At 36.8% G+C, this 17,699-nt stretch overlaps 1 protein-coding gene across 7 annotated transcripts in view; it reads left to right on the top strand.

The window, feature by feature from the left end:
* The window catches only part of nlrc5 (NLR family CARD domain containing 5), a 99,664-nt gene that overhangs the window by 58,317 nt on the left and 23,648 nt on the right, over nt 1–17,699 (top strand). For 6 of the 7 annotated variants that reach the window (XM_031900763.1, XM_031900764.1, XM_018093489.2 and 3 more), the window contains 10 exons: nt 5,657–5,722; nt 5,869–5,952; nt 7,519–7,602; nt 9,060–9,146; nt 9,920–9,976; nt 12,260–12,295; nt 13,648–13,731; nt 14,733–14,816; nt 15,221–15,304; nt 16,245–16,328. In XM_031900763.1, the coding sequence (XP_031756623.1) occupies nt 5,657–5,722; nt 5,869–5,952; nt 7,519–7,602; nt 9,060–9,146; nt 9,920–9,976; nt 12,260–12,295; nt 13,648–13,731; nt 14,733–14,816; nt 15,221–15,304; nt 16,245–16,328 (750 nt within the window). The remainder of the gene's footprint in view (nt 1–5,656; nt 5,723–5,868; nt 5,953–7,518; nt 7,603–9,059; nt 9,147–9,919; nt 9,977–12,259; nt 12,296–13,647; nt 13,732–14,732; nt 14,817–15,220; nt 15,305–16,244; nt 16,329–17,699) is intronic. The other variant, XM_031900767.1, reaches the window with a different exon arrangement.

The following is a 17,699-nucleotide window of genomic DNA, read 5'->3' as shown; positions in this document are numbered from 1 at the left end:
GGTCTTTATTATTTATTCTTTATGGTTTTTGAGTTATTTGCCTTCTTCTTCTACCCCTTTCCAGCTTTCAATTGGGGGTCACTGACGCCAGCAGGCAAAAAACATTCTTCTATGAGGTTACAATTTTATTGTTATTGTTACTTTGTATTACTTAGCTACCTATTCAGTCCCTCTACAATACTTATTAGAGTCCTTTATTCAAACTACTGACTGGTTGATAGGGAATATATGGCCCTAGCAACCAGATTGCTTTAAACCCATTTGACTCATTAATGAAGACCAATTGCAAAATTGCTATAACAGACCATTTTATAACATACTAAAAGTTAACTTAAAGGTGAACCATCCCATGCTTTACGGCACTTTTGTAATTTAGCTAGCAGAAAACAGCATTCATAAACAATTATTTTTAAATATTTAACTCACAGTTAAAAATAAAAAAAAACAGTGACACAAGATGTAATAATGTGTTAATAATAAATAGTTTTTTTTAAATAACATGTTCAAGTTAACAGAGAAAGAGAGATCAGTTAGCCAGTATGCTTATCTCCATATACAAGCAGTTATTCTATGGCTGGATAATTCTGTAATTGGTTTTGAATTGCCTCTTTTCTACAGGATTATCAACAGGCAAACACTGTCTTAAGTTTTGGCCCATGCTGCTGCATTTAGAATTTTAGTGTTAGATACGCCACCATTTGCATGAGAACTCCATTCAGTGCACAGTACTAATAACATTCAGCAGCACTGACACAGAACTCTGAAGAGACAAATAGGAGAAATTAGGGATTTACTGTGCCATTAGCAATGTCCATATTTGATCTGCATGGGGCACAAGGATTTTCAGTGACAGTGGTTTTCAGTGAATATAGCGTCCCTTTAATTCCCTAGTACTAAACAAGAATGTGTATGTAAGTGAAAATTAAAGGGCACAAAGAGTGTACTTGTTTAGCTCACGGCTTGCTGAATGTAATGAGCACATACTGTTCTGATATGCATTACTATAGCACAAAGCTGTTTGTGTTTTGCCAAATTTTAACAACATTCTTGAAGTTGATAATAGTCCTGCAGGCTTTTTTATTAACCCTTTTCATGTTACTAAGGTTTAGGGGAGTACTATGGCTCTGTAAGTGACCCAACACTGTCTAGAAAGTGGGTGGTATGAAAACCTGATATCCACAAAGCTTCTAATTAAGGGAGTGTCACCTCCCAGAGTCGATTCTAAGCAAATAATCTTAATAGTTACTTTTTTTCTCTATAATAATAAAACAGTAGTTTGTATTGATCCCAACTAAGGTGCACAAATCCATCTAGAAAACCCCAGATCCAAACATTTCTCTACTTACTGAGGAGAAAGTGAAACCCTGGAAATGTAATAATTATTAAATCCATGTTATAACTACACATTTTTGCATACATTTGTGAAATAAGCACCATTTATGTAACCTACAATAAAGCCAAAACCCCTTTAATGAAAGGAAAAGGAAAGGTAAAAATCACTGGGTGGCATAGGCGGAGGGTGACTTTTTTGTTTGGGGAGGCTTAAGATGGCCCATACATAGACTGACCTACAGCTAATGTGAGACTAAATGGATTCACTGCTGGTGTAAAAAATGAACCTCCCAACTACCTCTTGCTATTCCCAATGAATTCCAGCAATAGTGCAGATGGTAGTGCTTTTAACTTTTAATATGATGTAGACTTTAATATTCTGAGACAATTTGCAATTAGTCCTCTTATTTTTAATGGTTTTTCGGTTATTTAGCTTTTTGTTCAGCAGTTCTCCATTTGGTAGTTTAGCAGCTATCTGGTTGCTAGGGTCTTATTTACCCTAGCAACCAGGTAGTGGTTTAAACAAGAGATGGGAATATGAATAGTTAAGGGCCCTGCATGGAAAAATAAGCAATAAAAAAAATTACAATAATAATAAAATTGTAGCCTTGCAGAAAAATACTTTTTGGCTGCGTGGTCAGTGACCTCAATTTGAAAGCCGGAAAGAGGCAGAAGAGAAAGGCAAATTATTCAAGAACTATAAAAAAATTAATTAAGAAGACCAATTGCAAAGTTGCTAGGAATAGGCCATTCTATAACATACTAAAAGTTAACTTAAAAGTGAACCACCCCTTTAGATGTGTTTACGTTAGTTTTATAGAGAGAGAGAGGCAGTGGGTACTAACATCCAAGGCACATTATATACAGTGAGACGCAGTCTGTATTTACAAAACCAGCACATTATATGCAGTGAGAAGCAGTGGGTACGGATGGCAGATATTCAGGCCCTGGCACTATAACACTGATACATTGGCTCCACTATAACTAGAAATGAACAAAACAATGACAAAAGTAGAAAAAAAATAGTAAGTGCAAACAACAACAACAAATGTATAAAAGCACAATGAGCTTTTTCAGGGGGAAAGCGTTAACCATTATGCCAATAGCTAACCCAGGCATCAACTAGAGCCCAGTCATGACTTATTAAAGCAAATGGTTGTTACAAGACTTTCTCTGGCACTATGCCAGAGCAAGTCCAAAGTACAACATGGTGGCTAAGATAAATCTTAAATACTGTTATTACACATTAACATGCAAGGGAATACTCCTTAGGCAGGAGGGTGTGCGGGAAACGCCAACTTGACTTGTGACTTGTCATAGACACTTCATCAAAATTAATTAATCATGCCAGATTGCAGGGGGTTACACGCATACTTTATACTGAAGCATATTTTAGATTTATCAATCTGAAACCTTAGTTGATCTTTTCATGGAAAAGTCTGGGGAGGAATATCCTTTTATAGGTACACATAGGTAGAGTGTGTTTAAATTTACATGAAGCATCTGTTCCCTGCTGCCTTCATACAGCTATGCCCCATGTGTGATACAATCCCCAAAGGCATAGTAACCTGTAGCAATCAATAAGCTGATCGCTTTTAAACAGGTGACTAGTAAATGTTAACTGCTTATTGGTTGCCATAGGAGATTAAGGCCTGTAGCAAACATTGAACCTTTTATTACATAACCCCATGTATCACCAAAACACTACACCTTTTTTGATCCAGACCCCATCTATTCAGCTATAGTCCTTACCCTGATATGTGGTTTTCTAAAATGCCCCCTTCATAATAGAGTTTTTTCTCCTTATGTGACCAAAGACTATTTATTTGGCACCAGGGCCCTGATGTAGTCACAAAATTCATATAAAGATTTCAAGCTAAATTAAGGCTCCAAGTAAGTAAAGAGACAATTCCAGAATCTATTTTGTTTGTAATTGTTTTTTTTTATTTAGTTCTTTCAGTAATGAAAATAAAATGACATCATATTAAAGGTTGTTTTTTGAGTTTGAGTTAACATTTCAGCAGCTCTGAAGTTTGGAGTTTCAGCAGCTATCTCCTTGATAGGGTCCCAATTACCTTAGCAACGAGGGAGCAGTTTGAATGAGAGGTAATGATGGTAAATGAATAGGAGAGAACCTAAATAGAAAAACAAGTTATAAAAAGTAACAATAAAACTGTAGCCTCACCGAGCAATAATTTTTTGGCTAGAAGAAAGCTATATAGATAAAAATCTATAAGAAATAAATAATGAAGACCAATTGAAAAGTTGCTTAAATTAGGCAATGCTATAACATAATAAAAGTTAACTTAAAGGTGAACCACCCCTTTAAAGTATATTTGAAAAAGTCACTCTAAGTTGAAAAAAAAGGTTGATGAAGTTCATACAGTATGTATAGAGCTTTTATTGTTAAATGGCTTTCTCAACACTCTACATGCCACTTATACAAGTCAAAAGCTAGCACAATTAATGGAATGCTAAATAGATAGTCAGGTTAGACAGAGCATTCTGTAGGACGTAAGGAGAAACATTAACTGTTTATATATATATATATGAGCCTGGTTATATGACAAATCTAAAATACACTAGACTGTTATAAAAAAGGAACATCAGTTACCTAGACACCTACTGGAGTAATCAGAAAGCAAACAGCTGATTTTTGCTAAATCACTATGCATCTCTTTGACCCAACATAATAAGGGAGTAGTTAGTAAATATGCACTTCTTGTGATCACAAAGAAAGCACAGCATATGTTCATTATTCATGTTAGAGCTATGAATAGATCATGGCCCATACAGGACTGTATGGCTCATTTACTGACAGGTGCTAAATTGCACCATTTTGGTTGTCCATAGCAACCAATCAGTGATTCGTTTTGATCAGTCTACAAAGTTGGTTGCTATAGTTAACTTAATGGCATTACATTTTCCCAGCATGATGTTTGCTTTTTAAAAAGTGACCATTAAATGCTCAATTAACGGGGGGGGGGGCGTAATAAGCATGCAAAGCAATCACTGTATGACTCACTAACATGGTGTGTTGCATGTCAGCGAGTCATACGCAGCAGCGCTATACGCACTGGTGTATCATCATGTCATACGCAGAACATCTTCCAAACGCCACTTTGTAAGCAGGGATTAGAGGCAGCCCATTGTAACATAGCCCACGGCCTGGCACTGGTCCGCTGCCCAGTGGTTGGGGACCCCTGGTGTAGGGCATAATTTGATCAAGTTTACAGGTCTTGGAAATGGCGATGGGCTTTCGGGGTAGCACAGATTGACCCTTTTGCATTATGAACATGCTGAATATTAAAATTATAATTTTCCTCATTGCTTATTAGACACATTTGTATGTATGTATGTATACCTTTATTTACAAAGTGCTACAAGGATTTGCAGCGCTGTACAATCTTACAATATACACAGTTACAGACAGGGAGGACAAGTGTTATAATAAATACAATAAATACACAGAGATTAGGTGCCATGTGGTATGAGACACAGTACTGCCCTATAACAGGCTTATTCACTCCCTTGTACTCCCATTACATCTTATACAGAATGCAGTTTTAGATAGAAGACCTTTATGGTTTCACACATAACATTCTATTGATCTAAATGGAAAACATTTGCTTGATTTTATGCTTGATTTGCTTGATTTTATGAAAGTCAAGTCCGATACCTCATCTAAATGAAGAAGACTAAACTATTTATTGTCTTTTATCCAGAATCCCAAGTTTTCATCATGCATTCAAATCATGCATCTAGCTATAGTTCCAGCAATATCTAAAACAACAATTTCACCTTAAATCTCACTCCAAAAGGCTTTCAGGACTGAGAACCAGGGGTTCCCTGACCCTTTCCACTGATCCCCCCACCACCTCCCATCAGCCCCATGAAAATCTTGGGCCCCGCGCAACTCCTGAGGTTTCCCTTATAATAACCTGCCACTATAGGCATGGTAGAATTACAGTGGTTAGTGCTGCTAACTTGTAGAACCAAGTCTGCTTTCAGTTTGTGTCTGTTTTTTCCCATGTTTGTATGACTTTCCGCTCTCATCCAAAAATGTACTGGTGGGTTAACTTGTTCCTTGATAATCTGACCCTAGTGTGTGCATCATGGGTTCAGTTCTGTCTGCATAGTGTAGTGTATGTTTTTTATATAACTTATTATAATGAGTTGATTATTTAATATTCAAATAATATTACCGAGACCTAGTGCAAGTAATAAGGTGGCAAGAACACTGATTCCACAAGATTGTGACCTATTACAGGTATATTTGCAACATATTTTACACATTTTATGATCTGAATTTTTCCTTTTACAGTTCACAGCCAAAAGATGCAGTCCACCTCATGTTTGCCCCTGATAAGGACTTACCGAAGAAAATGAGGTAAAATATGAAAAAAGCGTTAAGTAGATAGCAATATTGCAAAATGATTTAATCTTGCTATGCTATGTTTCTGAAATTAGTTTTGCATATAGACCATATAAACCTTATTTTGAATAATGGCGTTTTGTTCTTCTGCCTTATTTTAGGTTAGCAGAGTTCAGTTTTCAAGCCGATCACCTTCGGAAAATCTGTTATTTACTTGAAGGGTTCAGCAATCTCACACAATTCATGTTAGTAACCAAAATGTATATTGAAAGAATAGTGTCTTGGTGGCTACATGTTTTATTTTACATTGTGCAAGTAATATCCTGCTCTAATCCACCCCTGCACTCCTAAATATACACATTTGCTGCCCATTTTGTCAGTAGCGTAACCAGACCTGCCTGGGCCCAGGTGCAGGATGTGCACGTGTGCCCCTCTTCCCTACTCTGGACATGTCATTTATTTAGAAAGTGTCAGAAAAATTGCAGAGGGCACCCCCAGTAGTTACGTTACAGCATTTTGTACTGTGCTGTTTGTACCATTACTGATCTTTATATTCCTTCAATATTTACTCAACACTAACAGTGCCCATTTGGCACATTAAAAGGCTATCAGGACTGAGAACCAGGGGTCTCCTTTCCACTGAAAAGAAATCTCTAGTGCTCAGTCTAAGCCATAATGTACTAATTGTTTATTAGCTGCTAGAAGCATCAAAATGCCAGATCTCAAACCTGCATTTTAATATTGTCCAGACTGATGTGGCACTTGAGCATACTTATTTTGCCCAAAGTTTTTTTTTTTAACTAACCGCTCACCTTTTATAATATTAGATATACAAACTTACACGTACTGAATCTTAGTGCTTTTAATTTTTGACTGCACAATGTTCTGCTTATTATTTCCTTTCATTGCTCATACTGTACCTGTGTTGCTCAATTTGTACTTCTGCACACCTGCTCAGCTCAACCATTTACTGCTCATTAAGGAATTACACTGCTCTCTCTGGACCTGCATTTTTCTATGTTCACCTGAATTCACCTGGGCTGCACATTTTACAATACTTCTGCTAATTCTCAAAATGTGCTGGTCACTCTTTAATTGCACCATTCACCTTCCAGTCTTTTTACTTGTTCTTTACAAGCTTTGCCCAGTTTATACTAGCATTCATGATATTGCACTTTTGCCAAAACTACACATGTTCTTCAAATTATATGCCTGTTGCTTATACTGCTAGCATTCAGTACGTGCATTTTGCTTCTTCATTCTGCTTCATCACCCTTCTGAATGCTTTGGCTGCTACCTTTATACCTAAACCACTGCTACTGCACCTTTATCAGAGTAGTATCATATGCATGTTTCTACCCACTTTAGCATGTTGTGCTTACTGGTTTTCCCATTATACATATGTTTTGCTTTTATTGAATCTAATTTGCACATGCTGTATAGGTGTTTGTATTGCATCTGTGTGCATGCCTGGTTTGTCTATTCTTGCACTTGCTGTTCTTTTTCTTTAACAATTAAACATTCTAGATACATGCTTATTGTACAATTGCAATTTTGCTCCTGCAGTGTAGTATTTTCTTTGCACACCTGTGTTGTTCATTCCAAACCCTACACAAGCTCCATCCAAATTGTTTATTCTACACATGGTATTCATGGTTCAGTGGGCCTGGTCCTTATTTACTTGGAACACTTGTCTCTGCTCAGCAATCAAGCATTCTTGTTGATATGACATAGCTCTGCTTTATTTCTGCATTTGGCTTCTGCTCTGGCAGTCACACGTTGAAAATCAATAGAATGCTTTATATTTACAGATCAAAGAACATCAACATTAACCTTGATGTCCTGGGGGACTTCCTAGGAGTCCTTGCAAGAAAGTCCCATGATTTTATCATAAGGTGAGCAAAAAACTGAATTATAATTTATAATAGACAGTAGCGTTCCTGTGTTTTATATTAAAAAAGAAACTCATTCTGCAGTCAGGCTAATTTACTGTCCCTGGTTTATTCAATTAAATAATAAGTGATAATATTATGTATTTTACATTCTATACAATTATGTAATAATCAGTAACAGCAAAGGGTTCCATAAGGGCAAAGACACGGGGTGATTAATCACAGTGACTTATTAAAAAGTCGCGGCGACTAATGTGCGTAGTGAAAATTTGCGAGTGTTTAGTCGCTGCAACAGACTTGTGGCGGCGAACAATTGCCCCATGTGTCTTTGCCCTATACCAACAAGCTATATTAGACTAGCAACTCTGGCTGCTGGTACAGTTTATGCCAAATGGAGAGTGGAGACTCTGTTTTCTAATGCAATGTACAATAAATTTACAGTGCTTCACTGCGATTGGGCTGTTTGTACATCTTTGTCATTGTGAATGCAAGCATGATTGATTTTTACCAGTTTTTTTTCAGGAAATACTACAATTTAGTTACCTTTACTACAGTAGATGAATACATATAAGTTATAGTTGGTGATAGTGGATTTTTAGAATTGGCCAACTGAATATAGTTAAGGCTAGGTAGTAAATATAACTGAATTAAAAGATAATGGTAGGACTAGAGAAGGGATATTTTCATTAAATAAGGGCTTTTGTGCAAGCCCTTATTTGATTAAAATATACTGTCTTTGGTATCCTATATTGCATTTTGTGATTGTGAAGTCAGTGCCCTCCGTTTATCTATATTTATTAAAGAAATAGAGACTATGCCCAATATTATTTCATTCACAGTGAGTGGAAGATCTTGCTAGATACACATGTACAAATAGAGTGTGTAGATCCGATCAAATGTGTATATCAGTTAGTATAGTACAAAAAGGCATGGGACACCATAATGGGAGTGAACATAACAGATAGAAATTGCCAGGTCCATCTGTCCTCTTCTAGTTATGCTGGGGTATATGGAGTTTACTGTAACATGTCAGAATAAAAGTAAATGTGTCCTATTTGCTCTCCTAATCATGCTTCCATTAGAATTATTTTGTAGTCAATCAATTTAAAAATAATAAACATTTTGTAGTCAGCCACATGTGACTTGAGCCACTGCAATACTCAGAAAAGCTTCTATGCAAAGAGTCTTTGGAAAAATCCTGCATGGTAAATTAAGCAGCAGAGCAGCAGCCATTCCTCGGTGCCATTCCTCACTGAAAAGAACTAAACAAATAAATTATCATTGAAATGAGGAAAGAATCTGAATACCAAAGTGGTCAGAAGAGCACTTAGAATACAATTAAATGCATCACCTTTATTGAATGTTAGTCATATTTAGTTATACATACAATACTAAGCTCACAGACAATGTTTGTCAAAAGGCTGTGCTCTATCAATATTCATTTTCTCATTGCTTTGCAGTATTGATGAACAGTGGGTGAGAGGACAGAATGTTATTTCACTGATAGATAAAATTACTAAGATGTGTGCCAATGTTGGAGCAATTCAGTAAGTATAAAATGTCAGAGATTTCATTGTTTCTCATTAAGACAGCAGATGTCTTGTACCACTAACATACTGAGGTAGCTGTACCAGGCATGCACACAACCGAAAGGAAGGACTAGAGTTATTGTAATAACTGTGATGACACAATAGAGGAATGCTTAAAAAACACTAGTGTTTTTGCTCCAGAGTAGTAACCTATATGATCAGTCAGTCCCTTATTTAAGTCCCTTATTTTGGTCAACTGAAGCAAGACCAATAAAAACAAAAATGCAAGGTATGGTATAAAGTGGGTGCAAACTGCCATATTCTTTGCCCTTTGCCCCTGCCCTTTTATGAATTGCTGCTGGTCCCTTGCACTCCAAAATTGTTTGCAGAAATGTGTGTGTATCCCATGAAGAAAGCCCTTTCTGCATTTGTCTACTTGAGTTGGCGAGTGAGGAAGGGCACTTAGCTGTCCTCTTCCTGCCCCCTATCCATCTCCCACATAGGACACACAGTGAAAAAGCAGGGATGGCTTGCACCCTGTCTGTGGCAAGATGCAAATGCTTTTTAAGTAAATGACATCTAAAATATTCATCTACTTCCTGCAATCCATCCTTTGATTCTTTATCAGAATAGAAACTGTTAATTCTGTGTATTTTGTATGTTCCTGTGTGTGCACACCCAGAAATGATTCTGTATACATTCTGTATGTAAATATTTCTGCAAATCAGAAACGGTACAAATATATAGTGTACTAAAAATTTACCGTTCACCATTTTATGTTTTTCATGTAGCATATGCATAAACAAAGTGAAAATAGAGTTAAAAGGAAGTGGAAACTACCAGAGAAGGTAAGACTTGGATATAATATTAAGTAACATAGTAACATAGTAACATAGTAAGTTGGGTTGAAAAAAGACATACGTCCATCAAGTTCAACCATAATGCCTATATATAACCTGCCTAACTACTAGTTGATCCAGAGGAAGGCAAAAAACCCCATCTGAAGCCTCTCTAATTTGCCACAGAGGGGTAAAAATTCCTTCCTGACTCCAAGATGGCAATCGGACCAGTCCCTGGATCAACTTGTACTAAGAGCTATCCCCCATAACCCTGTATTCCCTCACTTGCTAAGAATCCATCCAGCCCCTTCTTAAAGTTATATAATGTATCAGCCAGCACGACTGATTCGGGGAGGGAATTCCAGAACCTCACAGCTCTCACTGTAAAAAATCCTTTCCGAATGTTTAAATGGAACCTCCCTTCTTCTAAACAGAGTGGGTGCCCTCGTGTCCGTTGGAAGGACCTACTGGTAAATAAAACATTAGAAAGGTTATTATATGATCCCTTTATATATTTATACATAGTTATCATGTCACCTCTTAAGCGCCTCTTCTCCAGTGTAAACAGACCCAACTTGGCCAGTCTTTCTTCATAACTGAAACTTTCCATACCCTTTACCAGCTTAGTTGCCCTTCTCTGGACCCTCTCTTACTCAGTAATGTCCCGTTTGAGCACTGGAGACCAAAACTGAACAGCATATTCTAGATGGGGCCTTACCAGCGCTCTGTAAAGGGGAAGAATAACCCCCTCCTCCCGTGAATCTATACCCCTTTTAATACAGCTCAAAACCTTGTTTGCCCTTGCAGCTGCTGCCTGGCATTGCTTGCTACAGCCAAGTTTATTATCTACAAGGACTCCAAGGTCCTTCTCCATTATGGATTTGCCTAGTGCAGTCCCATTAAGGGTATAAGTGGCTTGCATATTTTTACATCCCAGGTGCATGACCTTACATTTATCCACATTAAATCTCATCTGCCACTTAGCTGCCCAGATTGCCAATTGGTCAAGATCCTGCTGCAGGGATGTCACATCCTGGATAGAATTGACTGGTCTGCAGAGTTTTGTGTCATCTGCAAACACTGATACATTACTCATAATACCCTCCCCTAAGTCATTTATGAACAAATTAAACAAAAGTGGACCCAGTACAGAACCCTGAGGGACCCCACTGAGGACCTTATTCCAAGTAGAGAATGTACCATTAACAACCACCCTCTGTACCCGATCCTGTAGCCAGTTTTCTATCCATGTGCAAACGGCTTCACTAAGACCAATAGACCTTAGCTTAGAAAGCAGTCGTTTGTGGGGAACGGTATCAAATGCTTTCGCAAAATCCAAATAGATGATATCTACTGCATCCCCACTGTCCAGCTTCTTACTTACCTCATCATAAAAAGCAATTAAATTGGTCTGACATGACCTGTCCTTCATAAAGCCATGCTGATTACTGCTCATAATGGCATTCTCCACTACATAATTTTGAATGTGATCCCTTAACAAGCCTTCAAATAACTTGCCCACCACGGATGTCAAACTTACAGGCCTATAATTGCCAGGCTGAGATCTTACTCCCTTTTTAAATATGGGAATGACATTCGCCTTCTTCCAATCCCTAGGTACCATACCTGATGAAAGAGAGTCTGAGAATATCAGAAACAGGGGCCACTGCAATTCTGCCCCTAGCTCTCTCAGTACCCGAGGGTGTATTCCATCTGGCCCAGGTGCCTTGTTTACATTTATCGTGTGTAACCCTTTAAGCACCATATCCTGTGCCAACCACTGTGTAGTTGGAGCTGAGGCAACAGTGCAGCTATTGGGTGGGACTTGTCCCACTGGCTCCTCTACTGTATACACAGAAGAAAAGAACTGGTTAAGCACATCTGCCTTTTCTGTATCCGCTGTAACCATATTGTTATTATAACTCAATGGGGCCACACCCTCAACCTGCATCTTTTTACTATTAATATACTTAAAAAACTTTTTGGGGTTAGTTAGTAAGTGATTTCTTCTTGTGTACAGGCCAAAGCAGTTTTATAATCACAGGAGGCAAATTCAGTTACTGATACTAACAAAATATAGCTAATGCTGCACAGCTGTTTTACAAGATATAGTAGTTTAAGGGAATATTTTGCATGCCTACTTATACCAGATATAGAGCAGGAGATTCCTCTGCTCTGGAAAACTGGGAATGTTTTTGGATAAATGATAGTAAGATTGAGAATTGGATAAGAAATTAGGAAAACATTATCTATACAGCCAACTAACATGTACTTGTGGTGTTTCCTTTGCAGTTCTGTTACATGTTTTAAAGAGCTGGTGTCAGTAAGGTAAAGTTTGCATTTTTTACCCAATTAAGCAGCCAGAAGAGCCAGAGAAGGAAAGTATACTGCAGCGTCTGACTGATCTTAACACAACCCTACAACATCACAACATCTATTCTAGCATATAATTGCTATAGAAGTGTTTTTAGTAAATCTCGTAAAATATATTTTTAAATATTAAATAAGAGTGTGGCCCAATAGATATTATGTTTGCACAGTCTATATGTGTTGATGGCTTAAAAGATCTTGCTGTGTGATCTGCTTATATAGAGCAGGCTGTCTAACTAAATAAGAGACATTTATTTCTAAATAGATCCATGGGCAAAATATTCCCATGTCCACCAAGCACAGCAAAAAAAAAAAAATAGCCAAGAGGAATGTGCAGTAATAAGCCCCTCCTAAAACCACCAGGTAAAGACCCCATAATGAACACCCCCTATTTAAACATTTCATGAATCGTATTAACTCACTAAGTTTTTCTTCTATATGTGTGTCATGCATGTCTTACTGGCTCCAAAGTTTTATTACATGTATGAGAAAGACAGGTGAGGGGTCCCTAAAAAGATACTGGCCTGGGGCTCATAAACTTCCAACTGTGCCAAAGCTACCCTCTATATTGTACCCTATAGTATACCCTTTATTATGGAATGCTTGGGACCTGATGTTTTCTGGATAAGGGAACTGTCCGTAATTTGACTTATACCTTAATTATGCTAGAACTTAAACATTCTGCTAGAAACATTTAAACATGAAATAAACCCAATGTCATTGTTTTGCCACCAAAACAATCCCAAAACTGGACTTACGTAAAGATGCTGCTTAAAATATGCTATTTTATTGTTTAAAATTAAATACATCCTTATTTCCCCCATCTTCGTGTTTGGCAGGTAGTTTTGCTTCTGTGCATATGATTTCAGGGAAGTGCATGTATTTATTTGCTATTGCTTTATATAGGAAAGTAAAAGAGAAGCAGTTAGTTTACAAGTGGGTAAATGATTATAATGGATAATAACTGAAGAAATCTGGGTAAACAGTAAATAAGCATTAATGCAAGCAACAGTTAGTAGAGAAGTGAAATAGACAAGATTCAATATAAAAAGTCAGAGAAAGAAAATATATTGTAATATTACAGTAATAGTTGAAGTCAGATCTATTGTGTTTCCCTTTTCCCTCTCTTATTCATTTAAAAATCTTTTCCTTAGCACTCACATGTGCTGCCTCGTTAGTCTTAATATAGTAATAGTCGTAATATTGCTTGCATTTATGAATATGTATTTATGAAAATAAAACCCTCAGAGTATTTTATTTTTGATTCTGCAGTAAGCAAATAATCATTTGTACCCCTGTTTATCTACCAGGCTTAATCACTGTGAACTGGAAAAACAACATGTCCCACTCCTCAGTTCAATAATAATGCAATGTACAAACCTCTTGGAACTGGAGTAAGAATACTTTGACTCAGTTATAAACATGTTCATTTTTGACCATTCTATCTACTTGTATATGACTTCATTAAACACACTTATTTATACAACTCTGTTGCAAATTCACCTTTAATATTGTCCCATTTTAGTTACATAGTTTATCAAGTTCAATCAATCCCTATGACCCCTAGTGCATATTAATATATGTATGTATATATATATATATATATATATATATATATCAAAATAAAACAGCCAGCACCAAGGGTCTTTGTGTTTCAAAAAATCTCTTGTGTATTATAATTGCATGTACAACCGACGTTTCGGTCCCTTTTGGGGGCACTCACGTGATAATGGGAGCCAAAAATGCCTGTGTGCAGTATATACATGTGTACTACAAAAATAGCAAGGATGCCGCACTCACAGGTCTTAGTGCAAAAAAAGAAAATTTATTAATACAGACTAACGTTTCAGCTGTCCCTGCAGCCTTTTTCAAAAAAAAGGCTGTAGGGACAGCCGAAACGTTAGTCTGTATTATTAAATTTTCTGTTTTTTGCACTAAGACCTGTGAGTGCGGCATCCTTGCTATTTTTATATATATATATATATATATATATATATATATATATATATATATATAAATGATATCAAATATTTATCAAGTGAAAGCTCAGTTCCTCAAGTGATGTTCTCAAATTACAGCCAGTATATTTAAACATATTGTTTTCAGTGCTAAATGCCCTGTTTTAAGGCTTTTATTGTGTGGACAGTACAGTTACTGTTTCCTAGTTAATTCTTTCCATTGATTATATTCCCTGTGCTGGACCCTTGTGGTATTTATAGGTTAAAATTAAGTTCAGCACAAGCCCTTTTCATTGCACTCATGTTGTACTAAGAGGTGCACTGCACAGAGCCTTTTTCCACTGCCCAATAGTGCAGTTATAGTGAAGTTTTACAGTTTAGCAATACTGTAACTACTAGCCCTTAATGACACATTGCTTTTTATAATTTTTCCATAGTTTCTCACATAACCGTATGGGGGATGAAGGGATCCATATATTTTCTGATTTGCTGGTTTCACTTCCCCTACTGAATACTATTTTGTAAGTAAGAAAATACAGTATGTTTTTTATGTTACATATATTTGTGGAAAATGTTACCCAAAATAGCTAAACATTGTCAGAAACATCAGTAACAATACCATCTTATCTGAAGCATCCTCAGAGCATATCCTGTCCTAAATCTGTAGCTTTTCATTTTCTCTGTCTCCCTCAGATGAAGGTGAGTGCACAGGTTTCTGCAGACCTAGTTATTTTAACCATTTCACTCATCATCCAAACTGTCTCTCTTAACTTGACCATACATTCACCAAATGATCCAGAATGATCAGCTTCTGCCCAGCAGTCTGTTTGTGCTTAGGGACCTCAGGACACAAGTTTGGAACAGCTTTCTTCTGTTATGATTGGATTTTAGTCTGTGATCATTTCTTTTCTTCCTCCCACTGCAGGTTAGAATCTGTAAGTATGTCATATGTTGGCATATTCTACATTACTGAAAGTCTAAGGAACTGCAGATCTCTTCATAGTATCAAGTGAGTTTGTGCTAAGCCATAAATCTACGAATGACTGTCTTAAAATTAGACAAAATTGTCTGCTATACTAAAATCTTCCCCCTGGTCAATGTAACACAGTAAAATATCTGCTCATATGATGGGCTCTCCAGATGAGTGTATATTTGAATGTTTTTTCCATACAAACAGCAGGCTTATTTGAGGTAATCCAGATATTCAATCAAAGTTTTACATGGGGGTCTTGTGCAAATCTGTTGGCTGCAAACTGTGTACACAGCCCTATGAGGCTCTCAGCCAACAAGCCTGAACAGATATCTGTTTGATGAGGCCATCATTTTAGCCCCAGGATTTCTGAATTAATCAAGAGTGGATGGCAATATATGCAGTATATGGGTATGTTTTAGTATAATTACTAGAGAGTGGCATGTTATCCATCTTTCTGACTGACAGATCAAGTGGCCATGATAGATATATAACATAGCACAATGCAAGATACAATGGCACAACATTCATTTCAGTATAGAGGTACAATTATAATTTATGAATGACACAGGGAAACATGTTGATTCTTGTGTTCCAAATGTCTGGATAAAGTTTGCTTTATCTATACTACTGAAGCCATTAAATAGAAATCTTGCAGTTTTTCATGCTGACTGGTGATATTACATATTCTATAAATAATATGGATTGCATCAGCCTTTGAGAGTCAGCTATGGAAATAAAAGAAACTGCTGCAGTGAATGAAAAAGCCTTTCATTGTGATTAATTACAGGAAAAATCCAGTCAGCAATGTTGCCTAAATCTATTCTTTCATAGGTCAGCTGTGCCATAGTTGTCCATGCTTATTAAATACTCAGAAAAACAATAGATGATTTTTCTTGGGTTTTGTGCTTACTAAAATAGTTGGCATGAATTCCCTTCAGCAAGACAATAACTACCACTTACCCTTTTCGCTTTTCAGTTTATCAGGAAATAATATTGGGGAGGAGGGGGCAATTGCTTTGGCAAATCTGCTGCCTGAGAAAAGGAATCTCCGCTTCATAAAGTAAGTAATACAAAACTGCTACGCTCAGTTTGAATGGATTGCTGGAATTGACAAAAATGCTAAACATTCAAAAAAACAGACTTGATGTCTGCTCCCATTAGACTTAAATGGAAATAAATGAACTCCTGCATTACAATGTGGTGGTACACACTAAACTCCATCACTGTAAGAAAACAAAAACACTCATAACTATAATCCTGAATGGATATGCAGAATATGATGTAGTGCAAAGGACCAAATATTAAAGCTTACCAGTGGGGTCTGGATGCAAATTCCATACACCTTTAGGAGGTAATCCATGCCCAGATGAACAGCAGTCCCTTACAGATCCTACAAACAGGCTTGAATAAAATACAAAAGCATTGTACAAAAAGCCTGTATGTCACTGTCTGCCATAATAGTTCCGATATTTGTATATGTTGGGCAAAATTCAAGTCTCCATTAATTAGCTATGTATTTTAAAAAATAATGCACTGCTACAATGAAACCACTTACAGAGTTTCAATAGGTTTGACATAATTATATTCTGCACTTTTAGCAAGCAGTTTAGTTCTAGAGAGAATATTAGCCTTTAAACAACATTATGCTAATGTAAAGGGATTCTGTCATGATTTTTATGGTGTACTTTATTTATAAATTGCACTGTTTACATAGCAAATAATTCACCTTTTATAATTTTATTCTTGGACGAACTGATGTATTTTTTTTAGTTGTAATATTGGTGTGTAGGCAGCCAACTTAGTGCATTGTGCCTGATTTTGAGCTTTCAGAAGGAGCCAGTGTTACACAGAACTGTTTCTCCTACTCCCATGTAACTGGAGTCACAAGCCGGATTTGGACTTCTTACTATTGAGTGCTATTTTGATATTTACTGGGAGCTGCTATCTTGCTCCCTTCTCATTGTTCTGCTGATTGGCTGTTGCAGCTCAGCAGTAAAGTGTGACTGAAGTTTATCAGAGCACAGGTCACGTAGCTGTGGCACCCTGGGAAATGAAACTGAAGAAAGGGAATCCTTCCCTTGCGAAAGGGAAATAGAGCTTACTCCTTTAAAACTGAAAAATATTACATTACTACATCCTCAATGGGTAATTGCTAATAGAAAAAATTAATTATGAGCAAATCTCAATTGCAGCTTTTTCTTGTTAAAGTTTTTGTTGGGGCAAATTTTCGCAGCAGTTTTGCAAAAAGTTTGCCAGTGGTGAAATTCAGAATTTTGCGGCAAATCCATGCTTGGTGAAAAAATTTGCTCATCACTAAAAATAATATTAATAATAAAGGTAAGAGCTAAATTGCAGCTCTGTATGGAATTATCCGTCCCCTCTTTACTAGGTGGGAATATCTGATGTGGCCTTGTATGGACCCATGTTTCTT

Source organism: Xenopus tropicalis, chromosome 4 (assembly GCF_000004195.4).
Source record: "Xenopus tropicalis strain Nigerian chromosome 4, UCB_Xtro_10.0, whole genome shotgun sequence".
Classification (NCBI taxonomy): Eukaryota; Metazoa; Chordata; class Amphibia; order Anura; family Pipidae; genus Xenopus; species Xenopus tropicalis.
Note: the sequence above shows the minus strand (reverse complement) of the source record. Positions and strands in the feature narration are given on the sequence as shown.